The sequence below is a fragment of the Mus musculus genome, chromosome 1 (genome assembly GCF_000001635.26).
Source record: "Mus musculus strain C57BL/6J chromosome 1, GRCm38.p6 C57BL/6J".
Classification (NCBI taxonomy): Eukaryota; Metazoa; Chordata; class Mammalia; order Rodentia; family Muridae; genus Mus; species Mus musculus.
In genome coordinates this window covers 97,345,719-97,358,973 of record NC_000067.6, presented here as the reverse complement: position 1 = coordinate 97,358,973, position 13,255 = coordinate 97,345,719, and the positions used below count along the sequence as shown (strand labels likewise).

Sequence of the window (13,255 nt, the reverse complement as noted above, 5' to 3'; positions counted from 1 at the left end):
GGTTCTACTAGCAACTGACCAATATAGATGCAGATATTCACATATAACAGTTGAACTGAGCCCAGGAACCTCAATGGAAGAGCTAGGGGAAGGACTAAAATAACTGAAGGGGATTGCAACCACATTGGAAGAGCAATATCAACTAACTGAACCATCCATAGTGTCCAGCGATGAAACTATGAACCAAAGAGTATACATGAGGGAGCTAGGACTCCAGATACATATGAAGCAGAGGATGGCCTTATCTGACATCAATAGGAAGGTATGCAAGCTTGATGCCCCAGCCTAGGGGTATGCTAAAGGGATCAGATAGGAGGGTGTGAGAGAGTGGAGGAGCACCCTCATAGAGACAAGGGGAGGGAGGAAAGGGGGATGGAATGGTGAGTTTGGGGAGTGATAACCAGTAAGGGGATAGCATTTGAAATGTAAACTAATAAAATGATTAATACAAAAAGAAAAAGAATAATATCTAACACATCTGTGAAAATAATTTTTCAAGTGACCATAGGTGTGTGTGTTCATTTCTGGGTCTTCAATTCTATTCCATTGGTCTACTTCTCTGTTGCTATACCAGGACCATGCCATTTTTATCACAATTGCTCTGTACTAAAGCTTTAGGTCAGGCATGGTGATTCCACAAGAGGTTCTTTTATCCTTGAGAAGAGTTTTTGTTATCCTTGGTTTTTTGTTATTCCAGATGAATTTGCAAATTGCTCTTTTAATTCATTGAAGAATTGAGTTGGAATTTTGATGGGGATTGCGTTGAATCTGTAGATTGCTATTGGCAAGATAGCCATTTTTACAATGTTGATCCTGTCAATCCATGAGCATGGGAGATCTTTTCATCTTCTGAGTTCTTCTTTAATTTCTATCTTCAGAGACTTGAGGTTCTTATCATACAGATCTTTAACTTCCTTAGTTACAGTCATGCCAAGGTATTTTATATTACCAAACAAAGGTTGTTGTTTCCCTAATTTCTTTCTCAGACTGTTTATTCTTTGTGTAGAGATAGGCCATTGACTTGTTTGAGTTAATTTTATATACAGCTACTTCACCGAAGCTGTTTATCAGGTTTAGGAGTTCTCTGGTGGAATTTTTAGGGTCACTTATATATACTATCATATCATCTGCAAAATGTGATATTTTGACTTCTTCTTTTCCAATTTGTATCCCCATTGATCTCCTTTTGTTGTCGAATTGCTCTGGCTAGGACTTCAAGTACAATGTTGAATAGGTAGGGAGAAAGTGGGCAGCCTTGTCTAGTCCCTGATTTTAGTGGGATTGCTTTGAGTTTCTCTCTATTTAGTTTTCTGTTGGCTACTGGTTTGCTGTGGATTGCTTTTATCATGTTTAGGTATGGGCCAGGAAGTCCTGATCTTTCCAAGACTTTTATCATGAATGGGTGTTGGATTTTGTCAAATGATTTCTTTGCATCTAATGAGATGATCATGTGGTTTTTGTCTTTTGAGTTTGTTTATATAATGGATTACCTTGATGGATTTCCGTATATTAAACCATCCCTGCATCCCTGGAATAAAACCTACTTGGTCAGTATGGATGATTGCTTTAATGTGTTCTTGGATTCGGTTAGCAAGGATTTTCTTGAGTATTTTTGCATCGATATTCATAAGAGAAATTGGTCTGAAGTTCTCTATCTTTGTTGTAAATTTTTGTGGTTTAGGTATCAGAGTAATTGTGGCTTCATAGAATGAGTTGCGTAGAGTCCCTTCTACTTCTATTTTGTGGAATAGTTTGTGCAGAACTGGAATTAGATCTTCTTTGAAGGTCTGATAGAACTCTGCACTAAACCTATCTGGTCCTGTGCTTTTTTTTTTTTTGGTTGGGAGACTGTTAATGACTGCTTCTATTTCTTTAGGGGATATGGGACTGTTAAGATCATTAACTTGATCCTGGTTTAACTTTGGTACTTGGTATCTGTCTAGAAATTTGTCCATTTCTTCCAGGTTTTCCAGTTTTGTTGAGTATAGCCTTTTGTAGAAGTATCTGGTGGTGTTTTGGATTTCTTCAGGATCTGTTGTTATGTCACCCTTTTCATTTCTGATTTTGTTAATTAGGATGCTGCCCCTGTGCCCTCTAGTGAGTCTGGCTAAGGGCTTATTTATCTTGTTGATTTTCTCAAAGAGTCAGCTCCTCATTTGGTTGATTCTTTGAATAGTTCTTATTTCCACTTGGTTGATTTCGCCCCTGAGTTTGATTATTTCCTGCTGTCTACTCCTCTTGGTTGAATTTGCTTCCCTTTTTTTCTAGATCTTTTAGGTGTATTGTCAAGCTGCTAGTGTGTGCTCTCTCTAGTTTCTTTTTGGAGGCACTCAGAGCTATGAATTTCCCTCTTAGAAATGCTTTCATTGTGTCCTATAAGTTTGGGTATGTTGTGGCTTCATTTTCATTAAACTCTAAAAAGTCTTTAATTTCTTTCTTTATTCCTTCCTTGACCAAGGTATCACTGAGAAGAGTGTTGTTCATTTTCCAGGTGAATATTGGCTTTCCATTATTTATGTTGTTATTGAAGATCAGCCTTAGTCCATGGTGGTCTGATAGGATGCATGGGACGATTTCAATATTTTTGTATCTGTTCGACAAGGGAGCTAAAACTATCCAGAAGAAAAAAGACAGCATTTTCAACAAATGTGAAAATGTGGTGCTGGCACAACTGGTGGTTATCATGCAGAAGCATGCGAATTGATCCATTCCTATCTCCTTGTTCTAAGGTCCAACCTAAGTGGATCAAGGAGCTCCACATAAAACCAGAGACACTGAAACTTATAGAGGAGAAAGTAGGGAAAACCCTCAAAGATATAGGTACAGGGGAAAAATTCCTGAATAGAACAGCAATGGTTTGTACTGTAAGATCGAGAATTGACAAATGGGACCTCATAAAATTGCAAAGCTTCTGCAAGGCAAAAGACACTATCAATAAGACAAAAAGGCCACTAACAGATTGGGAAAGGATCTTTACCTATCCTAAATCAGATAGAGGACTAATATCCAATATATATAAAGAACTCAAGAAGGTGGACTCCAGAAAATCAAATAACCCTATTACAAATTGGGGCTCAGAGCTAAACAAAGAATTCTCACCTGAGGAATACTGAATGGCTGAGAAACACCTGAAAAAATGTTCAGCATCCTTAATCATCAGGGAAATGCAAATGAAAACAACCCTGAAATTCCATCTCACATCAGTCAGAATGGCTAAGATCAAAAATTCAGGTGACAGTAGATGCTGGCGAGGATGTGGAGAAAGAGGAACACTCCTCCATTGTTGGTGGGATTACAAGCTTGTACACCCACTCTGGAAATTAGTCTGGTGGTTCTTCAAAAAATTGGACATGGTACTACTGGAGGATCCCGCAATACCTCTCCTGGGCATATATCCATAAGATGTTCCAACTAGTAAGGAAGAAACATGCTCCACTGTGTTCATAGCAGCCTTATTTATAATAGCCAGAAGCTGGAAAGAATCCAGATGCCCCTCAACAGAGAAATGGATATAAAAAATGTGGTACATTTACACAATGGAGTACTACTCAGCTATTAAAAAGAATGAATTTATGAAATTCCTAGGCAAATGGTTGGACCTGGAGGGCATTATCCTGAGTGAGGTAACCCAATCACAAAAGAACTCAAATGATATGTACTCACTGTTAATCGGATATTAGCCCAGAAACTTAGAATACCCAAGATAAGTTACAATTTGCAAAACACATGAAACCCAAGAAGAACGAAGACCAAAGTGTGGACACTTTGCCCCTTCTTAGAATTGGGAACAAAACACCCATGGAAGGAGTTACAGAGACAAAGTTTGGAGCTGAGACAAAAGGATGGACTATCTAGAGACTGCCATATCCAGGGATCCATCCCATAATCCGCCTCCAAACTCTGACATCATTGCATATACTAGCAAGATTTTGCTGAAAGGACCCTGATATAGCTGTCTCTTGTGAGGCTATGCTGGCACCTAGCAAACACAGAAGTGGATGCTCACAGTCAGGTATTGGATGAATCACAGGGCCCCCAATGGAGGAGCTAGAGAAAATACCCAAGGAGCTAAAGGGATCTGCAATCCTATGGGTGGAACAACATTATGAACTAACCAGTACCCCGGACTCTAGCTGCATATATATCAAAAGATGGCCTAGTCAGCCATCAGTGGAAAGAGAGGCCATTGCACTTCCAAACTGTATATGCCCCAGTACAGGGGAACACCAGGGCTAAAAAGTGGGAGTGGATGGGTAGGGGAGTGGGAGGGCGGGTATGGGGATTTTTGGATAACACTGGAAATGTAAATGAGGAAAATACCTAATTTAAAAATTTAATAAATTTAAAAAAAACAAAATAATTCTTCATTCTTTCCTACCAGGATCAAATTCTCTTACTGTTTTCCAGATAGATTATATGAGATTGAATAAATTCTTACTTAATGCAGGACACAGTTTACATAAGAAACTATAAAATGAAGAGTTGATATTGTGTGAAGCTATCTCCTTCTCCCCCTTCCATGCCCTTCTCTACCCTCTCCTTGACCCTTCATTTCTCTCCCCACTCTCTCAGGGTAAGAGAAAGAGAGACACAGAAAATTTTGCCACTTGAAACATACCTATACTTTCTATTCCTGTAAATTTTTTTTCAGTGACATTAGATGATTTAACTAATGTTCCCACTGTCATAATTAGGTGTGGTTTTTGAAGTTACAAAACCAAGTCATCACTCATTAGTAGAGTGTCATCACCTGGCCAGGAGAACTTACCTATTAGTTAAACCATATAGAAATCTGATAATTACTTAAAATGGGCCATACATATTTTAAAACTTGCCTATATATAATCCAGATGACAATGTGGGGACGTGGTCAAAAATGAAAGTTAGGGCAAGCAGATAAATTGGCACCCCTGCTATTCCATGGAGACATTGCCCGAAGATGAAGAGAGAGATACATATTGATTTGTGTGGTATTACAGTTGACCCACAAACTTTAGTTTTTTTTCCTTCCTTGCATAAATCCTCTGAAAGATAAGAAATATATTTTACTGAATTGAGTTAACAATTAAATGTACAATTAATTTTCTTTTGCTACCAGGACCATGCTTTTCTTGTTAGATTGAGTATAGTCATGCAATCAATTCCTCATTATGTTCTAAATAGAAATATTACATTAAAATAAAATGGGTGGGTATACTGGAAGAGATATACAGATTATGAAATAGTATAGTTATTTATATGCACAAGATTACATGTACACAAATATTCTTATATACATACACATTTTTACACTCATAATACATATTTCACAATTTTCCAATATATGCACCCTATCTTTTGACATTTAACTCCAGAATAAAAGCACTTGAAATAAATATCCTTGATAGTTCACCATCTGTGTATAATTCCATGATCCTTTCTTTAACAATCTTTAAATTGCATATATACTACTTATAGGATTAATTAATTTCCTATTTTAGACCCACGAGATTCTATGACATAGTCTCATTTATTCAGTAAGCCATTCCCTGTTGATACTATTTTGAAAGTTCCTACAAGTGTGTGAGAGAGAGGCACCTCCTGGTCTCTGAAAGGTATATCTTGTCCTAGCTCCTTCCTGCCTTCTCTCTGCTTTGTTCCACCATGAAGTCAACAGATTTCCTTTGCATGCTCCTAGTGTTCTTCCTGGTCATGACTCAAACTAGCAACCCTGGAGGGAACACTCTGAAACCATGAAATAAAAACACATATTCCCTACTGTTAAGTTTTTTTTCTTATCTTTTTGCACAGCAACAAGACATAAGGACAAAGTATTAAATGATAAAGATTTCCATCGGTATTCTATGGTTAGCTACCCATTTTATTTTAGAATCATTTAGATCAGAGGTTATTTCTTAATTTTCTTACTCACATGGTTATAAGGTTTGTGTATTTATATTTTTAGTAGATTGAAATAACTAAGCACATAATAGCAATCCATAACTATTACTATGATCTTGGGTGTAATTTGACACATGCTTGTAAAATGTAGAAATTAAAAAAGTGGAAGTACAAGGAATGTCATTGGGAGTAGTTTGTGAGAAGTAATACATAACTCAGTGGAAAGTGGGAAGATGCACTAAAATTATGAGTTAACTCAGCACATAACTCCTTTGTTCTAAAATACATTCTGTATTTATTAAGATATTTTCACACATGTATGTAATAGATTCCCATTGATGCCATAACTTTACTCTTTCTCTCTGCCTCAGATTCCCCGTGATAGCTTCCACTTTGCTACTTGATCCCTTTTCTACATTCGTAGTCTTATTTTTTAATGGCTCAATGAGCTGTGTTCAAATTATTTACTGGAAGACAAGAGAAGGGCTATTTATAGGATTGTGGACCATGCTCACCTTGCCTGGGACTCAACTGTTTCTCTCTCTCTCTCTCTCTCTCTCTCTCTCTCTCTCTCTCTCTCTCTCCTCTCTCTCTCTCTCTCTCTCTCTCTCTCTCTGTTTCTCTCTCTCAGACAAACACCTAGCTACATGTACATCTACAGGAATGTATGGTGAGCTAATTTTCTCTCCATGATAGGTGTTCACAGATGCTATCTTGGATAACTACTGTGCAGAAAGTCAGATTCCATGAGTTCAAGACTACAATGGCATCTTCATGACTAAGTTCAATGTTTCAGACAACTTCTCACACCCTCTACCCCATCAAGTTCTTTCCCTCTTCTACAATCTTCTGTGATCGTTGTGGAATCCATTTATTGCTGAGCCTATAGTAGTCACACTTTCTTAATTCTTATTCTTCTAGACTTTCTGGATAATGTCTTTTAGTATGTGATCCAAATAATCCTTTAAAACTCCTTTTGGAATGCTCCTCTTAACTATCATAGTCACCCAGTATATGTTTCTTCTGTAATTATCATAGACACCATAATATTTTCTCTTTTACAGCATGCAAACTTTCAGTAAAGTTACAACTGTAGACAAATTATTATTTTCCTCGAAATCTCTAGCTATACTTTTGAGTTGATTTAAAATGTATGACATTCAAAGACAATTTGACTCCATGTTGAATAGACTCAAGAAAGACCTTCTGGTTCAGTTCCTGACAGTCATAAAACACCCCCTGACTCTATTCATTTCTGTCTTGTTTTAGAAACTAAACTTTCTAGACTACCTACTCTCAAGAATCATATTTCTCAGCTTTCTATTGGCTAATCTTTTTGAGTAATAATAACAAAAATTAATTCTCCATTAAGAAAATTGAATATTATAAGTGACTTAATACCTAAGAAGCATACATAGAAATCTCCAAAAGAGAAACTATTAAGAAGTGAGATGTGTTCAATACTATAAATTCAGATTAAAGTTCTAATATAAAAACACATAAGGTTTAATTATAGCAAATAGCATGAGTCAGTTATGTTAAAGACTTGATAGAATTATTTTGTTATACTATTTTAGTTAAATGTCATGTTGAAGTTGGCCAAAGAAATGTATAGAAAATCCAGAAGTTGTCTTTCATACACTCTTGTATGAAAACAAGATTTCAACAAGTGTTAAAAAGAGTGAGAAAGACTTGGAGCTGGAGAGGTCCTCAGTAATTCAGAGATCTGTGTGTTCTTCCAGAGAACCAGGATTCTGTTTCCAGCAGCTAAATGGCAGCTCAAACCCATCAGTACCTCCAGTTCAAGGGAATCTAACAATCAGGCATCAGTATGCACATAGTGTGTGTGTGTGTGTGTGTGTGTGTGTGTGTGTGTGTGTGTGTGTGTGTGTGTAGAACACTCAAAATATTAAAATTTTTATCTCATATAACACCCCTCATCCCTTAATTACAATTTAGTCATTATACATACAAAGCAGACATTAATTCAAGAGTGATAAACTGAAATTTTAGAGGATTGGAGGAAGGGAACAAAATGTGATGGTTTATGAAGACAAGACATAGAAGGGGTTGGAAAATGGAAGGAGAAAGAGCAGACATGCAAAATTAAAAAATAAGACTTAGTCAAAATTTAAAATACAGAATGACTTAATTTGATTGTGTTTAATCACTACTGAGATCTGACAGAGAAGGGGACCTTGCAGACAGGTGAAGGGGATGACCAATGGAAGGAAGGATGAGGTAGGTGCACACAGAATGATCACTAGAGGACAGCTCCTTCATTTTCACCTGAGGGAAGAATGGGAGAAAGCTGATATGCAAGCTTAGGCTAATGTAAAACTTCAATGTTAAGAAAGTAAACCAATTTTCCTACATGCTGATATTTTCCATCTAACATAGGACAATGTAGAAGTTTAATTAAAAAAAAAACCCACAACCATCCCCAAACAAAACAAAACACCAAGAAACAAACAAACACAACACAAAACAAAACAAAAAAACAAAAACAAACAAACAAACAAAAAAAACCTATCATTCTTTCAAAGGTTACAACAGATTGTGGACTATGATGACTTTCACATGAATAGATTCATTTGTGAAGAAACTTGCATTTCCAATTGGCAGCAGCAGATTCATCCATCACAGGACTCAGCAGCCTCTTGGCATAGGGAAACTGGCACGTGCATGATTCACTCCCAAGGTTTTCAAGCAGGAGTTAAATGGACAATAGGATAGAATAGCTGAGCCCACTCACTAGAGGTTTGAAAGATTTTGACAGGTCATGTTGGCAGACAGAAAACAATCTGCAAATGAAGGGAAGTAGCAATTAGGAGAATAAGGAAAGCTGATTTTCAATATCCACTGGTCCTAATGATAGAAAAGAAGTTTGCTTTCATTCTGAGTAACTACGAACTGATGGTGGGTATCATCAAAAACCTGAGCTCAGTATACCTGCTAAGAAAGATGTGTGCATGGTCACTTTATATATATAGTACTAGAAAGCAAAGATGACAATGTAGAAATTCGGGAGAAAATTTGTGATGAATTGTTCAAGATATCGTGAACTATGATGTCTACATGTTTGTTGAGTCACACATATTCTACATGAGTGTTGATCAGGAAACTGTCACCATTGTAAATAAGAGATGAAAGCAATAAACAGATAATAAATAGAAAATAGAAAGCTATGGACTGTAGCAAAGAGCTTCAGAGAACACATAATGAAAAATGAACCTAGTAACTAATCATGAAAGCACAAAAAGGGAAGAGCAGAAAAGAAAATTAGGAGACATAGCAATAACTGAAGATGTGTAGATAAGCAAATGGAGGAACTCTTCTCCCTCTCCCCCTTCTCTCTCTCTCTCTCTCTCTCTCTCTCTCTCTCTCTCTCTCTCTGTGTGTGTGTGTGTGTGTGTGTGTGTGTGTGTGTGTGTGTAAGCCAATGACACCAGAGGCTAGAAGAATAGTCCTCTTGAAGTGTAGTTTTTTTGTGTTCTTTGGCTGGATAATGTCTATGTTTGAAAATAAACTCAGGTCCTCTGCAAGGATAGTATATTCTTAACTATGACTAGAATTTTTAATATCGATCGATGACAAGTTTGTGAGGAGTTTGTCATTTCTGACCAGAATGCTGCAAAGAGAACAAAGTAAGGAAATGCTTTTCATTATCTTCTTTTCATTAGTCATCTTATCATTGAAGAAAATATCAGGTCTATAGATATAAATGACATTTTAAAAACATTTGTAATATAGATATCTTATACTTGTATGCATTACATTGTATGTAAGTATTTTTATATTAAAATAGTTGTGCTTTATATTAGGTACTTTTAAAAATAATAGTATATAAACTAAAGATCATAAACTTCAAAAACATTAATACACATATACATGCGCGTGGATACATATCTCTTGTTCATCATTTCTTGTTAAAACCCAACTTAATATGCCAATAAAAGTCTATACATGATAGGGAATGACCTGAGACAATAGTGTTAGAAGTATATGCCAAGGACATTTCAAGTAGATCTTATTTCCTAGGGATAGCGAAAATTGTGGAATCAACACTGAAAAATGTTACAATGCCTCTATCTTTGTAGATTCAAATGATAGTCAACAAGTAGCATACAGCTGTTGGAAAGCAATACCTTGCTAGTCACCCCTACATTCTATGTAGGCTTATTCCTGTAATTGAATTTCTATGGGTCTGTGCTATGAATAAAACAAACAGCATAATTAAAATATCTGGTACGAAATTAAATGACTTTCCAGAATTCTCTATAGATTTGTAACATCCTTAAAAGTGTATAAAAGAAATAACTTTATAAATTATCCCACAATGTTTCTGCTTAGACTCATCTCCTTCCAAGAGAAAACTCAGAGTACTATAAATATTATTAAGCTTTATTACATAATTCAGAAATACAGATATTATTAAACACATACAGAAGAAAGGATACATAGATATATATCATAAACTATTTTAAATTTCTTGAACCAGAGAGTTAAATAAATACTGATAATTATGAAAGTATGTTAGAAAAAAAATCTCACCTTCTACTATGTTCAGTTTTATAATTTCATAATGAAAGAACAGAACAGCAAAAGCAATTGCTGAAAGTCCTGTAACAATGCTTGCAGCTGCCACCCATTTTGCCCTATTCCCTCTACCTCCAAAGTGTGCTACAAACATTGATACCAAGAAAGAGGCAAAATAATCACTAAAATCCATTAGGAATGTCTCTGAATTTGATGCAGAAAATTGAGACACAAGTATTTTTAAACTCAGATCAACAAGAGCATACAGCATACCTAGAAAGACAAAAGAAAGACAAAAGTCAATATATTACATTTTAAAAGACAAAACAGACCACAATTATAATAATTAAAAGAAAATTATATCTACACTGTTTAAATTTCATAGTACTATCAAAGAGTAGACCTATAAATAAAAATAAATTTTTTAACTTTCATGAAATATTATTATATGAATATGAGAAGCTATTTCACGTACCTCTATTAGTAGTCTCTTAGAGATAAATTATTTTCGAATCGTCTCATTACTATATTAGATATATCATGTTCCAATTTTGAAGAATTAATAGGTAAGGTTACAGATGTTTACCTAATTTTTAATATGAAATTATAAAGACAATTGAAATCCAGCTTGGATTTCAAAGTACAACCTTTTTCCAGATCTAAGATTCTGTGCTCAAAGTTCAACATTTCTCAGCATTTTCAATTTTAAAATAAGAAAGTATATGTTCAAATAAATCATTCTAAAGAGCATGGAGTAAATAAATGTAGCATTATATTTGTACAATACAATCCAGCTTGTAAAACAATCACACAGGGGAAAAATGCTGTGATCTAAGGGATAGCCGCAAAACAATTCCATTTCTTGGAGTGAAAACAGAAAGTAGTTTCAAATTCAAACTCATGGTGTGTCTGCAAAGTGGCAGGGTCACATGTCATTGCTGAAGCCACCATAGCTGCTGTTGCCCAATTACCCAAACACTCATTGGATTGCAGGGATGCAGGAATCCATACTGCTCTTCCTAAAGCTCCTAAAGCTCTGAGGAGCAACTGATCCCCGCTGGTCTAAGGCCCCAGGGAGCACACAGGAGTACAGTGCTGCTGACATAGTCATGATTGATGCTGATAGAGCACCTATTCTCTACCAACAAGAACCTCAATCACTCAGTGTTGCTCCTACTGCCAAAGTCACCACTCAAATCAGAAAACCACAGAAGATTCTGCCTCTACATTTCATAACTACTGACCCAGCCTCTCACTGACAATGACTAAGTGTGAGAGCCAGCAGGAAGCTAGAGAGCAAATGTAGTTTCCAAGTTAATAAAAAATTATTAGTAAAATATATAATAAGATAATAGGATGAAGAGGAAGAGACAGGATAAGACAACATGGGAATAAAAACACTCATGTATTTCTTCCTGCGATCTGAACCACTTGAAGTCTCACCACCCCTCAATTCAAAGATGAGGAAACAAACCACATGCAGAAACCTGGTTTTTCAAGTGTATTTCAAACTTGTGAGTAGAAGTCATGATGGCGGCGCTATTTTCAATTATATCTTAATCTCTGGAGCATTCAACCCGAACGTAACTTGATCATTAAATAACATGCACTAACTCAACACCACCTTTCCTATCTGTTCTCAAGCTGTAATCCACAGTATGGAATGCACCCTGCCAAAGACTGAAAGCAATGGAAGTGCATTGGGTAAAGAGATTTTCGTTCAGGTTTGGAAAATAAGTCAGAAGTCATCCACATGTTCCTTCCCACAGTGTGTCAGTCTCATGTCTACTTCAGTGACTCTTATCACCTGAACCACCCTGCTCCTCCCACTTACCATGAGACAGGGTCAACATAAAGTACAGAGTCAGGAAGCACTCAATGGTGTTGAAACGCTGTAAACAAGGGTAAACTAGAGGGCCCAAACCAAATGGCCCCTCCGAGGTATCATTGTATATTGGATCTGGATTTATCTTATCTGAGATATCTGCAAACTTCTTCTTGGCAGCTGGAACTGTTATCAGGTACGTTCCTAATCTCTTGGATTCCTTAGTTTTCTGGTGTTCATCCCTGTCTACCACCTGAGCCTGCTTCACTGCATCATTTTGTTTTATCTTGTCCTGGGCCATGGCTTATCGAAAGCAGCTCCGAGGATACTGTAGGTATGTTTTTGAGGCACCCGTGTACTCCCTGGATCCAGGTGAGTAATGTTGTCACTGCCACTGGAACTCTACAGGGAACGTTATTTCCAGCACAGGGAGCCAACGTCCCTACAGACCTGTTGAGTGACGCTGCGGAAGTTCTAAGCCTGAATTCCATCTTCTTTGTGTCACAGAGAAGGAAAGAAGAAGGGAAGGAGGAAGAAAGGAAAGAGGAGAGAGGAGGTGAATATGATCAAACAATGATGAACAAAATATCAAATAAATAATAAAAATATTTGTAAAACAAACAGGGAAAAATAAAAGTGTAAGCAAAGAACTAAGGAATCTTCCGTCTGTTTTTTGTTAAGCTCTGTATCTCATTTCTGATAGGGTTATTTGGTTCTCTCGAATCCAACTTCTTGAGTTTTTTTTTTTTTTTTTTTGTATATTTTGGATATTAGCCCTCTAATGGAGTTTTGGTAAAGATATTTTGTTTTTACAGCTGGATAATGTCACTTGATAGAAATTAAAGTTCTATAGTAATTAGTTAGTAAGTAAATATCAGGAAATATGAGACTATTTATCCCTATCTACTGTGGTGGAAGAACTAGAAGAACAAGTAAAAATCAGAATGAAAGATATCAAGCAATGGACTTGAATAAAAAGCTTTACATGGAGAAAGAGTTCTCCTGAAAATT

At 36.3% G+C, this 13,255-nt stretch overlaps 1 protein-coding gene across 3 annotated transcripts in view; it reads right to left on the bottom strand.

Moving 5' to 3' along the window:
- Gm7135 (predicted gene 7135) overlaps nt 1-12,712 on the bottom strand; it is a 132,788-nt gene extending 120,076 nt beyond the window's left edge. For all 3 annotated transcript variants that reach the window (XM_981747.8, XM_011248120.2, XM_006530007.2), the window contains exons 1-3: nt 12,254-12,712; nt 10,435-10,692; nt 4,836-5,024 (exon numbers count right to left, since the gene is read on the bottom strand). In XM_981747.8, coding sequence (XP_986841.4) covers nt 4,836-5,024; nt 10,435-10,692; nt 12,254-12,545 — 739 coding nt within the window. In that variant the 5' untranslated portion in view covers nt 12,546-12,712. The remainder of the gene's footprint in view (nt 1-4,835; nt 5,025-10,434; nt 10,693-12,253) is intronic.
- Between the last annotated feature and the right edge of the window lie 543 nt (nt 12,713-13,255).